The 18101-nt window shown below is 45.7% G+C and overlaps 1 protein-coding gene across 18 annotated transcripts in view; it reads left to right on the top strand.

The window, feature by feature from the left end:
* Positions 1 to 18101, top strand: part of ITPR1 (inositol 1,4,5-trisphosphate receptor type 1) — a 183012-nt gene that overhangs the window by 115253 nt on the left and 49658 nt on the right. For 10 of the 18 annotated variants that reach the window (XM_040592299.1, XM_040592305.1, XM_040592307.1 and 7 more), the window contains 3 exons: positions 1506 to 1556; positions 5041 to 5173; positions 6453 to 6643. In XM_040592299.1, the coding sequence (XP_040448233.1) occupies positions 1506 to 1556; positions 5041 to 5173; positions 6453 to 6643 (375 nt within the window). The remainder of the gene's footprint in view (positions 1 to 1505; positions 1557 to 5040; positions 5174 to 6452; positions 6644 to 18101) is intronic. The other 8 variants (XM_040592309.1, XM_040592308.1, XM_040592294.1 and 5 more) reach the window with 2 other exon arrangements.

The raw sequence follows: 18101 nt of genomic DNA, 5'->3' as shown, positions 1-18101 counted from the left end.
GTAGATTTGTTGAAGTGGTTTAATCCAATACAGCATCAGTGTGACAGTCTGAAAATGTGTATAAAAAACAAACAAACAAAAAACCCCAAACAAAACCAAAACCCAAACCCATGTAAACCAGTCTCAAAGCTTTGTTGCTTTCAGCCATTTCCCTTAGGCTTTTAAGGGAGGTTCTGTGAAAAGTCTTCTCTCAAATCCCCCTGCATTAGCAAAATGAGACTTCGGTTCTCTGGCTCCTAATACAGGATTTGGGTTTCCCTTTGTTTTACATACTTAAAAACTTTGATAAGGAAAGGGAGGTGTCACAAGTTGTTAGTGGAAGCCTCATAATTGCAGAGCAACTGGGTGTCCCATTTAAAATGCCACAGTGAAACAGCTAATGGTCACTTCACACCTCCCAGGTTACTAGCTCTGTAGTGAATTGGCTATGTAGGCACGTTTCCTTTATGAGATACCCCAATGTCAGTTGGCATAAGACAGGTTATTTGCCAAAATGAAGACATAAGAATTTATGAAGTCTCAAATTCTTCTGAAATTAATGGGACATCCAGAGGTGGCATTGGTAGCTTGTACAACTGGGTGCTGTATCAGTGCAAATCTAGGTGAAAGAACATGGAAGTCTAAATCTGGGACAGTGTTGATTCTCTGAGCTATACAAATAATAAGGTTTAAAAATACGTTTTGAAATCATGAAGAGAAAAAATGTGATGGTTTAGACCTTTGTATTTGTAGTTGTTGTGGAATAGTGTGTAAATGTAAACAAACTGAGTGGTCACAGAATGACTTTGAGATGTTTGGGAGATGGCTTCTGGATTAAGGTGGGGTCCCTGCGTGGAGTGGTCCATCCTACGCAATTTCAGAATGCTTTAAAGCAGCAAAAACTCAACGTACTTTGGGTTTACAAAGTGGAAGTTCCATTCCTGAAAATTAATATCTGAAATAAGAGAGATTTGATCTGGAAACGCGCATGTTCCAAGGGACTTTATTCTGTGAAACCCCACTGAAACCCACAGCACTGGAACAGAAATCCCAGAGGTTTTGTCAGAGGCCCTCCGCAGTCTCAAACGAGCTTCACTGACCACGCTCAGATACGATGAGTACCTACACTTCCTCCAGAAGTGTGCGTATGGTGGGAGGGGGTGTTTGTATGTGTGTGTGTATTTGTGTATATGTACGCACGGGCATGCATGGTTTGAATTCTTGAACTCCTCTGTGTTACTGGTAACCGTAAAATTAGACAGACTGTGTGTTTTCTTTAAATCCCTGAGAATGTGTTGGCATACGTGCATGCCATGGTGGTCTGTGGAGGGTGGCAGAGCAGGCTGGCGAAGTACTGCCAGAGCTAATTGAGGGCAGATGTTCTGTTTTGATAGCTTGTCAGTCGATCTTCCTCATCTCCCCCCTTGCTTCCAGCTGTGACTTCCCTTAATATTTTCCATGAGTGCAAAGATGTTAGTGTCTCTTTAGTGTTGTTCTGCTTTAAAATGAAATTTCTGCGTGCACAGCAGGAGCTTGATCAAAGTCTACCACAGAGGCAACTGGAGGATCATAGAAGGGTACGTACAGCAGTCAAGCACGTTCAGACCAAATTCTCTACCTTTTCCTTTTAAACAGTGAAGCGTTAAGTCATGTAAGAAACTTCTGTGGTTAACTGCTTGCTGTTGGTCTCTTGGAAAACCTAAACCGATCAGCCAAACGGGTTGCTGGAGCACCTCCTCTTGTGTTAAATGGAAGGAGAGGTGCCTGGCTGCCTGGAATTAAACCTCTGAGCCTGGTCTAGTCTATTCACCCATTCAAAGCACTCCCCTTTGGTGCTGATCACACATTTGTGAAGGGAGATTGATCGGTGCTTGCGGAGCTTGCCTGGTTTGGCCACGTCTCCCCCTTTGGAAACAGCCAAGCTGCAAAATCTGTGTCATTAATACAGTTCTTAATGTCTTCTGCTCTTGTAGCTGGGAGCAGAAAAGCAGCAACTTACAACTGCTTCACTCTTAAATGTCATTAAATATTCTCTGTTTTAAATATTATAACAGGTTTTTGATATCACTTAAACTGAGCTTGTGTATTGCATCTGCTTTACTGATACGTGTACGGTAATGTTTGTATACTACTTACTGTTACTTCACCTTGATGGTGAATGCAGATGAAACCGAATGCTGTTGGGTTTTTTTTTTTTCCTAGGTAGCATATTTGATTTTTCTTATTGCCGCCAAACATCTGATATTTGTTTGCATACTGTACGCATCAAAGTGGTGTACAACAGTAACATGATGGTTAAAGAACTGTTCTGGAGCCAAGTGTTGCAGCTGAATTAATTATAACATTTCTTAAATACCACTTTTTTTTTTTCTCCCCTCTACTTTGATCACATACTCATATACTTGTTAACTAACACAGTGGGTTTGAATAATTTTATAGGAAACAAAAGTTTTTCTTCCCGGTTAGGATTCAAAATACTGGTGAACACGCTTTGCCAAACCTCTGAAACCCTGGGTCAGCACGCTGTCAGACCAGAAACAGCAGATGCTCACTTCGTGTCCACACTTGTCTTCCCTGGTCCTCTGTCCTGTTTTGGATACAGGCCTCCTGTTGTAGGCAGCAGAGGTGCTGCAGGTCTGTCCGCGGAGCAGCAGCCCCTGCTGAGGTGTCTCCACTCACCCCAGCGGTTTCAATCGTGGAATAGAAGTTGCCTTCTGCTCCACAGCGGGCCAGAGGGAAAGTCTTGAGATGGCTCCAGGAGCTTCAGTTATCCTTCTGAATTCAGGAGGAGGTGGAGTTTACTGAACAGCAGTTCTTGTGGCTGGATGTGTGTTGTTATCCTTGCAGTAAAAATTACTGGGTTTAAATGCCAGTAGATATGAGGACTGCCAATTAGTGTAACAGAAGAGGAGAAAGGTAATGTGAGAGCTCCACTGAAACTTCATCTTTGGCATAAGGCTTACATGGGTATCAAGTTGCCTTTCTAATCGGTACACATGTAGAAGGAAGATGTAGTTAAGGGGTTTTTTTGTCTGGCTTGGCCTTGTTCTGTCATGTAGGCTGCCTTACCTGCCAGACTGAGAGCAGAAAGATGGTTAAAACACTACATCATGTACCAAACACTCTCATGTCGCTGTCAGTCAAAGTAGCTTCTCTAGGATAAGAATTTGCTTGAGCTTCTGAATCGAGTCTCATGCCTCTCCTACATGTTCACTATTTGGTCCAAGCGGTGATAGGAAGCGTATGCCCCTTGGAAAAGTGCTTCTCTTCTTCTGCTATTGCTTCCAAAGTAACTTGCCTTTTTTTTCTTTTTTCTTTTTTTGGGGGCCTTCTGGAAGCAGCTGGCTGGAAGGCTCTCTTCGTGTTTATTTTACATCTTTTCTCCCTGCTGCTTCCCCCGTCCCCATCTGATTCCATAAAATGCAGCTCCTGTGCTGCAGCTTTCACGCTAATAATCTACAGGCGCAATTTTTAATCTGCCAAATTGCAGTGACAAGAAGTGGATGGTGGGAGCCCTGGGGTGAGCCCCAGCCTTGGCACGGCAGTCATCCCGGACTGGCTGCAGGCAGGTGTTGGGCTTCTCCCTTGGGAAGTGAGGGCTGAAATTCTGTAAAGGAGTGTTAATTTCCAGACGGGTTTTTTGTTTTTCCAGTGCATTGGGGTGTAAGGATTTCTCTCAGCTACCTGTTGTGAGTGCCAGCGTTGTACCAAAAGCAGCGTGCTGGAGTTTCTTATGAGCCAATTAATGCACATTTATGTTGTTCCATTTACTTATTAGTGTTTTAAAGGCCTCCTGTGAAAGTTTAAGTAGTAAAGCTTCACTTGTGTGACAGCTAACGTATTAAATCTCGTGGTTAATGACGTTTTAAATCTATAGTCAGACACCTAATTTCATTTGAAATACAACTGAAAATCAGTGTCAAGCACTTGTTTTGTGAATGGCGATCAGGATACTTCAATTAATCTTGGCAGTTTTTTAACATGAAATTATTCTTGGCTAGATCAAATTTTATTTTTTTTTACTTTCTTTTTTTTTTAATCCCCAGAAGAACCCCTGCTTCCCCACTCTCAAACACTGTCTCAGGGTGGTACTGCTGTACCCACAGCATGCTGCCATTAGCACAACCGTAGCTCCCAGTCAAAATAATCACCAGTTCTCCTTTTTGCACAAAGACCTTATAAAAATCTGTTAATCCAACTGTGGCGTTTGCGTGTCTGCCCGTTGCTGGCAGTACCGCCAGCTTTTGTATAGCTCTCCAAATGACTGGGAATTCCTGTAAAGACTCCAGGGAGCGCAGGTTAGCGTTCAGCCCGGGGTGGCTCGGTCTCCCCGGTCCCCGCTGACGGCAGCGGCGCGTGCTGTGCAGGGACGTGATGCTGTTATCCCCGGGGCCAGGACACAGGGGTTATCTGAGGACCGGTGCCCCACAGTGTCCGCGGGCTCATGTGCTCGGATGCTGACTGCCGGCGTGACCGGGCGGCTCGGGCAGCTGCCAGCAGGGACGCGGGGAACAAAGAGCTGGGATGCAGCAGGGTTTGCTCAGGTTTCTGCTCAGCAGCTGACAGGGTCAGATCGCATCAGTTGCTGATGGAGGGCAGAAAAGAGCATGTCCCTGTAACGTGGGTGAAATGGCTCACTCACAAACCCATTTGTAATGTTGCTCTTTCTCCAGTCCTTCTCTTCATTTGGTGTCGGTGCTGTACAGATGCAACTTTTTTACATTTAAGACTGATACAATAGATCTTAATTAAAAAAACAACCCCAAGCCCTTGGAGAATAAAATCTGTCTAGAAAGCTTTACACAAAAACTGAGTAGTAGCTGTTCTGGTGCTGGGAACCCGTAATCTTATTTGAAGCCCCCTGAGACCCCCCATTGCCCCAGCCTGCCTCAGCACATCAGGAGATGCTCAGTGGATTTTTCCAAATCTCCAGGGTTTCTGTTACCCCTCCCTCACTGCAAAGTAGGCTAATGATAACAGCAGTCTCCTTGCTAATGAATATTAGTAGTTTGTTTATTCATTAAGCTCACATCATGATTTTGTTATCCTCTTTGAATCAAGGGTGAGGCACTCAGGCAAGTTTTGGTCAACCGTTACTATGGCAATGTGAGACCGGCCGGACGGCGCGAGAGCCTCACCACCTTCGGCAACGGCCCCTTGTCTGCCGGAGGCGCTGGCAAAGCCGGAGCGGGAGGTAGGATGTGCTCCTGCTCCTCAGGGTTCCTGTGGGCTGCCCTGCCAGGTGCTGCCTGTCTGTGTCTGCCTGACAAATTGCTGTCTTAGCAGTGAAATAGGGATGGTTTTCTTCACACTACTTTTCTTTTCTGTGAAATCCCAAAAAAACAAACTATCCACATGGATGGAGAAGAAGCCCTGCTTGCACGTCACTCCTGGATTTAGAAATTCCAGTGTGTTTTATAACTCTCCTTGAGGGATTCCACTTAAGGCTGAGCGGAGCATCACTCTCCTGTCTCTCATAGTGTCACCTGCTTTTTTCCCCATGCAGATGAGAGTGTACTTTTCTCCTTTGAGAAAGTACTTTAAAATTAAGCAGACAGAGGTTTTTATACTTTCCAGAGACTGTTTTGGGTTGTCTTGAACTTTGTGACTTTGCTTGGAATAAATGTACTTAGAAAACTTCATCAATTTAATATTTGCCATAATATTTGGGAAATGTGCTTATAAGGATGTCAGATTATTAACCATACCTGAAACAAAACCATTTAATTGCATACAGAGACATTGCAGGGTAGGATGAGCAAACATTTGGTTCACAGTCAGTTATAAAGTGCAGGTTATTTAATTTGAGACTATTGCTAACAAAAAAGTCAGCAATGTCAAGCACACTTTGTCAAAACACCATTCAGTGGGTGTTGCCTCTTCAAGATAAAGATAGTGGTAATCCTGTTGAAAGCAGCCCTGGTCAGAGACAAACAAAACAAAACCACAAAAAAACCCCTATTTCCTCCATTTTTTCTGAAGTTGATATGTATTTCACTTGTCCTTGTGTTGTGCTGCCTACTGCCATACTCTTCCACTGTCTAGAATGTTGGCTTTGCCATCCGCTGGAATTTGTCTTGCCTTTTCTCCGTCCCCTCGCTGGTCCTGCAGAGGCTCTGCCTCTCTTTGTATCCCTGAATCCACGCTCTTTCCAGAACCCCCTTCCAGTACACCAGCCCTCTCCCCACCTTCTGCTGCCACCGAAGGCCCAGGCTGTCCTCCTTTGGGACACCGCCTCTCGCGGGCACGCATATATGGAAGCAGTATTAAGTGCCCATCTTATGGCATGTCCAGTATGTGCTTTAAGTTATAAACTCTTCCTTGCTGAAATGCTAGGAGCAGAGTTCATCACCGCTAATAAATGCATGTGCATCGTTCACGATAGGTTAATAATTTAAACCAGAAGAGAGATGTCCTCACCGCAGGGCGGCTGAGTTTGAATCTCAACCCGTTTCTTGTGATCACCTTTATAGGAGGGAGCTCTGGATCGAGTTCAATGAGCCGAGGTGAGATGAGTTTGGCAGATGTCCAGTGTCATCTGGATAAAGAAGGTGCATCCAACCTGGTCATAGATCTCATCATGAATGCCACCAGTGACAGAGTCTTCCACGAGAGCATCCTGCTAGCCATTGCCCTTCTGGAAGGTGGGAACACTACAATACAGGTAGGGAAATGGCAGACTTCAAGCTTTTAACTAAAACATGTTGGGAAGGAAAATGTTTTTATGAAATCCGGGAAACCTGAGGTGGTTAAGGAGATGGGAGAGGAAATAACTAAATGATCTTTGATCTGTAATTAGGGGAAATATTACTGTCTACTGTGCAGAAGTCAATTTACCCAATGCCCATGCAAACATTTAATAACTGATGTATTTCCCAGGACAATATAGAGGAATGTATAAAAAACTTTGTAGCTTTGTAGCATAAGCTTACATGACTGCTTTTATGAGTAAGTTGAAGCAACTACGACATGCTCTGAGACTTCTACAACTAGCTGATAATTTCAGACTGGAGTTTAATGGAACCGTATAGGGTAAACTCCAGACCACCACCATCCTCCTGCAGCCTTGCTGTCCTTCGTTTCTGTGTTTTTAACAAGGATTTGATTTCTCTAGATGGAAATTGCGCGTGGTTTGGATTGTAATGAACAATTACAATTACAGTGAAAAATACACCAACTAGCTTGTACAATATTCTTCCAAACAGGAAAAAAAAAACCTTACTGCAGCAAAACATGCTTACAAAGATTACTGAATGTGTAATAATCTTATTCGTTTCACTTTGCATGCGTTCTGTTTGCAAACAGTCTGTTTAAGTCCTAGTCGACGGGCTTCATGCATAGCTATTGCAGAGGGTGTTACCCCTTCCTACCCCACTGCCATGCATTTCACATGTCTGAACAAAACAATCAGTGATTTGTTTGGGAAGGTCAATTTTGCAGATTGTTCCTTTCACTTGGAGAAGCGATACATCCAAATGTTTGATACTTACACAGATTTAGGCTTTTAATTTGATGTCACTTGTGCTGCATCCTAATGAGGAATGCTTATTTAGGTACTTAGAGATAAAACACTAAGAGCCTGGCCAAAGAGAACTAAAAAAACCTTATGTACGTGGCGTATAACCACTCCACAGTCCTTTGTTAATGCCCTGCAAACCAAAGTACCAGAAGACAGAGTTTATGATGTTATTCCTAACTAGACCTTCATGGCAGCTCTGGGGAGAAATGTTTGACCAGACCGAGGGCAGCACTCAGTGTTGTGCTTAATCTAATCTCGCTGTGGGCAGTTGCCAGCATGGCCTGTCCTGGCTATCTCTGCTTGTCCCCTCTTTGTACGGCTCGTGCAGCTGTGGAGTGAGCTGAATTAAGTGGCTGATCTGATGGGAAGCTGGTGAAAAGAGATTCGATCCCATAGCAAAGGCCTGGCTTAAACCTGACCAGAGATGTGTGGAAGAGCAGCTGTATCCTCTGTGCAGCAGGATGTGGGGAGACTTCCTTAGGTGTAATGGGGGCTGAATCCTGGCTGGTTATGATTGATCATTATGGTTAAAACGTGTCCTAGATCGCTACAGCAGCACCTCTTGTGTTCGTGCAGGCTTCCCTTGAGAGGAAGAACGGTTTTGGGCTCCTTCACTCTGTCTCTGTAATCGGTACCCTCTTTTTTCCCCTGTGTATATGCTCTAGAGTGAAGCTTCTTTGTAAACGACTGACTGGGAATTGAGCATTTAAAATCCCATGTCACCTTAAACTGCAGTGGCAGGATTAACATTCCCTGGGGAGAGGCACTTCTTCAAATTTCCTGCTCTCCTCCCGTGTAAAGGAAGCTGAGCTTTCATCTTCCTAGCTCTCAGGGAGCCTCAGGTAACCTTACACTGTCATGCTGGAAGGAGGAACAAGTTCTGCACCAGCCTGACATGGAGAGATAGTTCGCTTGTGCTGGACCCCAGAACTAACAGGCTGAGCAAAGTCACTTCCCACTGTGTGCAAATTGGTGTTGGAAGCAGATTCCTTAGCTCAAAACAAACAGAGAAACCTGTAATCCATCTCTAAAGAAATTTCACCAGAAAGGGAGAGTCCTTAATTTGCATTCGTCATCTATAACTGGGAGCTGGGAGTGTGTAAAATAACCATGTGGTTAGGAAGGGGCTGTTGGTGTAGGATGCTTGTAGCAAACGGCGTAATGCTTTCACATCTATGCCTCACGGTCCTGCCAGGTTCTGTTGCACTCTTGCCTTTATAGATGTTACTTCTGTAAAGCAGAGTAATTATTTTCCACCCTTTCCCACTCAGAAGTAAGTGCTTGGCGGTGGTTTTTACCTTCAGTAAATGTTCGGGGCAGCCAGCAGTTACTCAGTGCATGTACGTGCTTTGATGCAGCAGCGAAGGGCGAGGAGGGGGCTCTGGTGTAGGCTGCTTTTAAATACGGAATGTTTTGGGAACCAAATGACACGTGATGCCTACAGCTAATGCTGTAAGCTCTGAGGTCTTGGACACACCCAGGAGCTCATAACTCATGCATGCAAAGCACAGAGGAGACTTCATTGAAAATATCCTATGGAGCAGTTGTGATGTAGATGTCCTGTGCTATAGCAATCCAGTGGCCTGATCACAGAAGGCAAAAAGGAGGGTTGATAAGTTCACAAAGATGTCCCCTGATTCATCTCTGTCTTGGTTAATCTGGTGCTAGGGAGTGAGGATGCTGGTGCCTTGCTTTATGTGTGCTGGCTCTAGCCCAGTCAGGGCCTGTGGAGACTACTGCAGTGTCACTCAAGAACAGCACGTACTCAGCGCTCTGGCCTTTCAGTAGTATTTCAGTCATGAAAGCCAAGTAAGTAAAACTTTAATGGAAAAAACCACCAACCGCAAAGCTTCACTTCTGGGACAACAGCTGGCTCAGTGCTGGGGAATCAAAGTGAAAGTGGAGGTTTGCTCTTAGTAAAATCACGATTTCAGGTCTGTACCTCCCAGAAGAATTGCTGAGTGATGTCCCAAGTTAAACTAGTGTCCTGCATCTGTAAACTCACATAAGCAAGCTTTTCTTGCTTCACATAGGAAGAATAGCTGATCTGCTCTCCCAGAAAATAGAGGTGGCTCTGGGTGCAGCCCAGCTGTCGGGGAGCACTGCCCTTGCAGGAGAGCTGCGTGGGGCACTCGCGAGTCTGTGTGGCTGCAAATCTGATGCGTTTTATAAAGCACTCTTTTGCTACAGACAGTAAAGATTTATCGGGTGCAGCAATGTGGTGGTCTCCTATTTAATAAGATTTCATTGTTATAGTACACTGCAAAGGTTGTCTGCTTTAGGAAACTAGATGCAGTTATGAAAACAAACCCAATACTTTCCATGGTCATTTATCCTGGTGTTTCTCTAACCTGTGTTCTTTTGGTAAGTATTGCAGATTAGGTAGGTAGGGCTTTGCAACCTGCAGAGTGGATTTTCTGAACTTCTGCAGCAATTTCCAGTAACTGCCTGTGGAAGAGTCATCTTCACTCTCTGGACTAACAACTGTGTTCATTTTGCATCAGATACATTTGTCATTGTGAAAGTTGACCTAGCCAGATGAGCCAGCTTTGTCTTTGAGGTCTAGCAGAGTTTATCGTCATTTCACAATTTTTTTTGGTGGTTATTAGCAGCTCTTGATTTCTAGTATTCTGAAAAAGTTCATCCTGTGCTCAGTCTGAATAATTTTTACTGAACTGAGATTGGTTATGTCTACAGGCCTTTGAGAATAGGAAACTGGTGGGATAGGGACAGGTTATGTAAAAAGGCTTTTTGGCAGCAAAGCCAGGAATGTGTCACCCCTGCATGGCGTTTTCTTAACTCCAGGTTTTCACACGGGAAATGAATTTGGCCTGAAGTTAAGCAAAAGGTTTGTACTGACACACAGGAACTTGCAGATGATGATTGTAATATGGTTAATAATGGGAGTTCCTGGGTAACTCCCATGAGCTTCTTCAGTGGGAGAGCAGGTCTCCATGATGTTGAGAAGGGATAACTGGAAGAGGTGTTACTGTTTCATTAGATACATGCAGGGCCAGTATTAAGGCTAGGCAAAGTAGGTGGTTGCCAACTCTAGCAGAAAAGCAAATCTAGAAATGTTCCTTATTATAATTGGCAAGAGTGGTTTTTATTGTATTGTTAAGAGAATTAATGTGGGGGAGAAGCAGGACAAGAAAAAAGATTCCTGGCTTACCTTCCGAAGGAGGCTAAGCTGGCAGGGAGTGTATGGCACATCGAATCCCACGCTGCGCTGGGGTTTGCTATGGGGTGAATGAGGATGTGATAAATTAAGTGTTCTGGGAGAAAAAGAGAGGTCTTTTGCCTGCTTCAAGTTCTCCGGATGGAAACTGTTCTGGGTTATTTTTAGAGTTTTGAATTCACTTAGAAATACTGTCAGGTTCTTTGGTACCAGAGATGGTGATGAAGGTATCGTAGCTGTGTCTGGTGAGCTTGTAGCTCCCGCTCAGCAGGAGCTCTGGTTTTTGGTGGGAAGCCTGCCCGCATTTGTAAGGAGACAGAAGCGGAGGTGGAACCACAGGGTCAAAAATGGACAACAAATTAACTTGACAAATGCTGCAGCTCATTGAACTGAAAATTACATAAACCCCTTTATTAATTTATATAACCCTCAGCATCCACCAAGAGAGAGCTGGCATCAGCGATTCTGCGCGGAGCAGCCCGAGGCAGGGGGATGCCCCGCTGGTCCCACGCTCTCCTCCAAAATGGTGAGGGGTGAGCATGCCCTGCGTCCAGGGTGCTGCTAGCCAGCACGTGGCACCCGTCCCCCTGGGGTGCTGGCTTGGGTACGCTTTGCCAGAGCTTGTGCAGCAGGTGCTGTTGCTCGTAGGCATGCTGCACACGGAGCTGCATCTCTTTTGGAAGAGACGTGGAAGCTTGGTCTGCTCCTTGCACACACTGCAACGTGGCGAGTTTTCCTTCATTAAAGCAACCCTGGCAAATGAATGACAGCGGAGGAAATCACTGAGGACTTGTCCTGCAATGCTGGTGTCTCATCTGCTAAATAAAATTTATATGCGCCGTTACTCTGCCTCACCTCCATAGAGTTTCAGCTTTCCTTGGTCGGTGGAAGTTAATGGCAAGTAAAGTCCCTTACATAACTGCCTCTCCATGGAGACTTCGGGCTGCTTGTTTAATTAGGGATCTTCTCAAAAGTTAGATTGCGTGACAGATTACCCACACGCACATGTTGGTATTTTCAGCAAGGGAAGGTAAATGAGGTTGATGACATCAGTTTAGTTTCAGGCATTTTTGAAGTGCTACCCCAAAGTGAGGTGATGGAGAGCTACCGCTTGGAAGTGCGGTGGTGCTGCCTTCCCCCCTGCATCCGCAGCAGTTCCCGAGGGGGGCTGCAAGCACGGGGTGAGGTGATGGGAGTTGGCACCCAAGGAAAAAGTGATTGTTTTTCAGGAAAGAAGTGGGATTTGATCCTAGCTTTAAAGGCACCTGAGCAGAGTGGCTGCTCCTGCATGGAGGATGGTGATGGGATCTGCTCCACCCTTCCTTCCCCCGGCAGCTGAGGATGGGATGAGGACCAGGGGCTACCACAGCGTGAGACAGCACCAAGGAGCCTGTGGTGATGGACTGAAGAGCTGTGCCTCTGTCATGGCCAGAGTGAATCAGTGCTGTGCTGAGCCAAGGTTTGGTGCTTGCCGTGTAGGCATGAGGCTCCTTTGAGATGTGACTGTACAGCAAGTGACGTGGCTTCGAGTTGCTTCTAGAGAGAGCCCTCCAGTTCAGCCTGCAGAAAAGAGCCGTGCATTTTGTGTGTCGTCCTTTGAGTGTTTGCTAGGGTTAGGGGCTGCAGCCCTTGTAGAAGTGCCGGGGGGGGCTCTGAACAAGCGAGATGCCAGAAACCACAGCAGCAAGCTCTTCATTAGTCTGGTTTAGTAGGAAATACTGGTTTGGGTAAAATGCTGGACTAACACAAATATCCTGTCCCCAGCTTTGTCTTGCACCATCCATGGACTTGGACTTCATCATCTCTCCTCCTGCGTTGCCACCAGTAAGGAGACTCCAGCATGGTGAACGGCGGTCTCCTTTGCTGAGCTCAGTGCTCAGACTGTCCAGAGATGATCGATAGTTATTAAATAGTTGCAGAATTGATGGACAAAAGGAACTGAATCCAGAGCTCTCAGGTTTTCATTTGTGTTCTGGCACACAGGAGAGCTGCAGAACCAAGCGAGCCAGGGCAGGGAGACAGGGCTCACGGCTGTGCCTGTCCCACTCAGGCTGGGCACAGTAGATCTGTGTCCTTCAGCTTGCTGGAGCCTTGGCTGTGACAGAAATGGAAGGGTAGGTGACTCTAAAAAGACCAACAGTGCAATAGCTGGAACCAGCCAGTCAGGCAGCTTTATTCTTCATTTTCCCTCTTGGCTTAAATGTGTCCTGCCCTATTTCATTGCCAAAACTCTTAGTTTCTGTTTCTCCGTGACTGCAACAGCACTTAAAAATTGGGAGAAAATTTTACAAAATGTTACAGAAGTATTGGTGGTATAAAAAGTACATTTAGTGTGGCACAGTGGTGCTGTAGGGTTTGTGGTTTGGAGTTTTTAAGCCAGATTTTCTACTTACAAAATTTTCAAGTCACAGATAACCTGCAAGCACACAAAATCTTAAGTGACGGTAAATGCTTCAGAGGCAAGAATATCTTTGGATTGCTAAACTTTTGTAAATAGCACTTGAACTTTTGACAGTTGATGAAGTCTCTTAAAATTTCTACTGTTTGTTTATAACAGGCAGAATTCTTTGATATAGGATGTTATATCTTTTTTACATAGTGTCAGTAATACCCCTTCAGGAAACTTTGCAAAACCAGCAAGCTGTCAGCACATATTAAGTAATCACCTATGTCTTTCACCATTTTAATGAGTTTTTCTCAAGGTAAAATACACAATCTTTTTTTTTTTTTTCCATTCTGACTATGTTACTTTGGAATGTGACATTAAAAAAAAAGTAAATGCGATAAGGACCTACATCAACCATCACGTTCACTGTGGGCAGTGATCTTGTCCTTTTGTGAAAGAATTCCCCAAAATGAAGCACACTGCAAATCCAGACCCTCCTTCATGGTGCAGTTACCTTCACAACAAGGCACAGAACCTGCAGTAGCAATTAACCCAGCGCCGAGGAAGTCTGCATCCTGATGCTCTGTTGATCCACAGCACGTGAGGAGACTCAAGATGGCCAGCCCGTAGGAGCACCCTGTCTCTTTCACATGTATTTTAATGTATTGAGCACACCGAAGCCTCAGCCTCGCTTAGCTGTTGGATACCGCCACGTTAAAAATGAGCAAGCTCCGCTAATAATGCGTGCAGAGCACCAAGAGCTGTGAGGAATCATTCCTGCAGAGATGATTGCATTTTTATTGGGGCAGTTAGATGCACGGGTGAGATTGAGAAAAGGGTGGATGAGGTGAGATTGTAACGATACCACGTATTCTTCCCACTTGAGCTGCAGCTGCTACTACTGTTTGAAAGTGTATTGTGGGCCGTTGGTGTTCCTTTACTGTAGCACCTTTCAGTCTTTTTGCCCACAGGGAGGTTTTGTGCTCGGATTTTGAGGTGCCCATCTCTGCGATTGAGCAATGTAGGTGGGGAGAAGAGAGAGAGGTGCTACTGCAGGGTGCAGCAGCATCGCCTGTCCCCCGTCGGGGCAGCCCTGTGTGGTCGGTGGCTGTTGGGTACCACAGAGCTGTGGCAATCCTCCTGGCATTCAGCTGGCAGCCCGCGCCTCTAAGGAGCAGGCACATAGATCGTTAGTTCTCCCTGTTCCTCTCCGTGGGATCCAGGTCCAACATAAACTTTTAAGATGATCCCTAGCAGGATTAAAGTTCTCTGCAAGCAGGCAGAGGCAAGCTATGAAAAACAAGGTCATGCTGCCTTTTTTTTTTTTTTTTTTTTTTTTTTTGGTAAGCACAGGAATCAACAAAGCGATGTTATATAACTTCTATTTATATCCCACTTGCTCACTAGCTGCAGGCATACAAGAGTAGCTGAGGAGGGAATTTAATGAGCTCTCAGGGCTTGCTCACCTTCCAGAGCGGGTAGGAGCCAGCTTGTTTTTGATGTGCGTCAGCAAATGAAACTGGTGGTGGGTGGGTGGTTTGGGTAGGTGGACTGACTTGTTGCTATGGTTTTCTTTAATTCCTCTGTCTCTCAAGAAGATCTTACACTTTTTTCTTTTTTTTTTTCTTTTTTTTTTTTTTTCTTTTGGGGAGTCTGCAGACTTCCTTGTTTCTCACACCTACACAGAGTTAGCTGGTTCGGTAGGGAAGTGGGATTCGTGCTCCTGCCATGCAGGAGCCGGCGGAGATCCGCTGGGTGACCCGGCGGGTGCGTGCTCCCACTTGCACGCAGGAGGAACTCAAATAAAGCTCCGTGCTGAAAGCAGGTCAGGCCCCTGGGTCTCCCACGCTTTGGAGGCCATCTGCGCCGTCTGCAGGGGGATTTAAACCCCAAGCCCAACAGTTGCATTTCTACCTGTCGTTCCCCAGCATGCTTCACCTCGCAGTGGTCATCCAGTGTCCCCTCACCGCCCCGGGGTGTTGTACTGGCTCTGGAAGGGCATGAAGGGACCGTATCTCTGTGAGGTTTGTTCTTACTTTCCTCTTTGTGAAACGACTTTAAAAATCGCCTCGAGCTTTGAGGTGTTGCAGTAGGAGAAGGTGTAGCATGTAAGGGCTCTTGCTGACCTCAGCGGTGCAGTCCTGCGGCTGCCTCCATCGGAGCTGCTGGGGGAAGGCGAGCCGTCACGCGGCCGGTCCTCGCAGCCCTCCAGAGCATCCTCTGTGAGGTGGGGCAGGGTCTGCAGCTGGGAGCGGAGCCTCGCAGGGTGGCGTCTGGGTGCCCATGGCAGGAGGAGTTTGTCTTATTTGTGGAAAACAGAGCTGGGAAGTCCCCCTTCTGCTTTCAGGACAAGGTTTACGTTTTACAGTTTGCAAAATAAACAGGCAATTGAGGTGCTCTGGCAGATTTTCCTTATGGGTTTATTTCAAACTGTGAAGTATGTTCAGCATGAAATACTTTAGCTGCCATTTCCTTAAGCTATGCAAGACTAATGATATCTATCATTCACGCCCCAGAGTGGTGGTTCTTCAGCGAGCCAGGACGTATGAAAGATTTCTAGAAAAGAGAGGGATCGGTGATATTCAAAATAAATGGGGGTGGGGAGAGAAAAAAGCTAGGTTTGAATTTTCTGCAGTGGAAGCTCTTGCAATATGTTGAGGCAGAATGTAAAGGGTTGGCATTTGTACCTTATTCAGTGCTTATGTTAGCAGTGCAGTTCCCCTTAAAATGTGGCTGCTTTGAAGTAGTCCAACTATAAGAAACGGTACGGGGGTGGCAAGTTCTTTCCACAAGCATCAAGTAGCACAGAAGTTTTGCATTATTTCATGCTGGCAGCCTGTCCGGATAACCCAAGCGAGTTAACATCCCCGTAATAATTTCTCTCTAGTGTTGGAATAAAATGTCCTGAACTGGAGCCAGATAGCTGATCTTTCTCTTGCATCTGGAGGGACTTTCCTCTTTCAAATATCCCTGACTAGTCAAGTTCGTGGGGTGTTTTCTGCTCACTGGCATTACAGAAATGGGGAGGGAGATGACAACAGTGTGCTTTAATTTGTGAGGTGTTTGCTGGGGCTTTGCTTTCCCTTATTTATTGGTAATCAAATACTTGTTTTCCTGGGGAATTCTTTGGGATCTGTTTGGATGGTCTGGCAGGGCTTAACAGCTGTGGTCTGTTGAAAGAGCTTTATGAATTACAGAGGGTGCGGTCCAGAAAATTCTGCGTCCTCTGCGAGATGGCGGCAGTCTCTGTGTGGGTAATGCAGCCAAACGCTTGCCTAAAATCAGGCCACCCTTCTTGCAGGAGGAAGCACGTGTCTGAGCAGATGCATCCTATACCCACTGCTGGCAAAGATGTTTTCCTTATGTATCTCACAACGGGATCACTCGGACAGCGTGTGCAGTCCAGCCTGGAACTGTAGTGTCTGGGGCAGAAAGCTGAGCTGCTTGATGCGGAACAAACAGACGTTCCTTTGCTTGGCTGGCAAAACAGTTGTGACTCCGGGTCAGATGCAGCTATCGGGTGACAGCGTAGAGGAAGGTGTTCCCAGCAAAGGTGACAGCACACACAGGCAAAGCTGGAGAAGGCAAGAGCTGGAAATAAACAGCCTTCAGCTGGTTCCTGTTTTTTTTCTCTCCCATTTAACAATCCTACACTGGGCACAGACTCGGTCATCATTAAACTTCTTGTGGAATGGTTAGATTTATAACGGATTAGCTGGGTCCGTATTCCGTTCACCTTACACAGAGGTGTCCACCTGCTGTGTTTTATGGCTTCACTCTCCCAAGGGCAGATGTCAGCTCTGCGGGTTAAAAAAACCAGTTTGCTAGCGATCGCTGGTATGTGAGACATGTTAAGGAGCACTTGTCCATGTCGTGGGGTTATCCTGCCTCTGTGGTCCCCCTCCCCGCCGCTGCTGGGGAGTCACCTGAGCTCCTCTGCCACTCGTCGTTGGAAACAATGTATATTATGTACATCGTATACGTCAGAGGTCTTGGAAGGCAAGGCAGGAAGGGAGAAGAGGTGAAGTGGTAATGCTAGGAAATTTCCCCTCCCTTTGCTGGTTATTTTTTTTAGATATGATTCTACGATCTGGGTTGTTAATGATCTGCAATATTTAAGAACGTGCCAAAAAATAACCGCCACAGAAAGCTATACTAATTCTGAATAAAAAGCCAGCAAGCAAAAATAGTACTTTCAGTTTAGCAAAAAAGGCAGGTAAACATTTAGCAGCATGTGTAAGTAATTTGAAGGGGAGAGGATACCAAGTTGTGGGGAACAGCTGAAGAGGAGACAAATAATTTAGAATCAGTGACTGGAAGTTAGTGACATAAAAAGGAGCTTGTTCACATGTTTCTAGCAGTTATTAATCACTGGAACAAAGTACGGACAGACATAGTTCATCGACCCCAGTGCCTTCTAAAGAAAGTTAGGATGCTTTTCTCAAGAAGATGCATACTTCAGCACAACTTTGGGCTCAGTTAATGAGCAAGAGCAGAGGGCTGATTGTGCTCAAGGGTGGGTCAGGCTGTGGCTGATCAATTTTAGCTGCAATTTAAACTCTTGATTTATTTTCCAGTGAAATCAGTCTCTGGGTTTGCAGCTTTTCTTCTGCAACATACTTTGCATGAAACAGGGAAATAAAGTCGTAGATGGTATGGTGACAGTGTTTCCTTTGGCTCAGATGCAGCATTCTGGAGGGGCAGAGGTGAGAGTGGGATACTCTGCTGTGCACGAGGTTTCTGGTTGGATTTCTTGAGCAGAGTTGGGTGGTGGAGAGGAGAAGGAAGGAGAAGGAAGTTACTCCACAGGTTTCCTGGTACCTGGTATTATTAGTTGGTTTACTCTGGTATATTAATAGATCGCTTTGGGTGTCAGAAGGAATCAGTGTGGCTTGGCTTTGTAGATGCCTGATGCCCATGCTGGGGGGTTCTCCTTCTATCCCCTTGAAACAAATACAAGTTCATCATAACACTTGATGTATCGTATGCCTGTAAAAGAAGCAGCATACGCTGCTTGCCTCGCACTTCATGTCTGCATG

The sequence above is a fragment of the Falco naumanni genome, chromosome 4, assembly GCF_017639655.2.
Source record: "Falco naumanni isolate bFalNau1 chromosome 4, bFalNau1.pat, whole genome shotgun sequence".
NCBI lineage: Eukaryota > Metazoa > Chordata > Aves > Falconiformes > Falconidae > Falco > Falco naumanni.
Note: the sequence above shows the minus strand (reverse complement) of the source record. Positions and strands in the feature narration are given on the sequence as shown.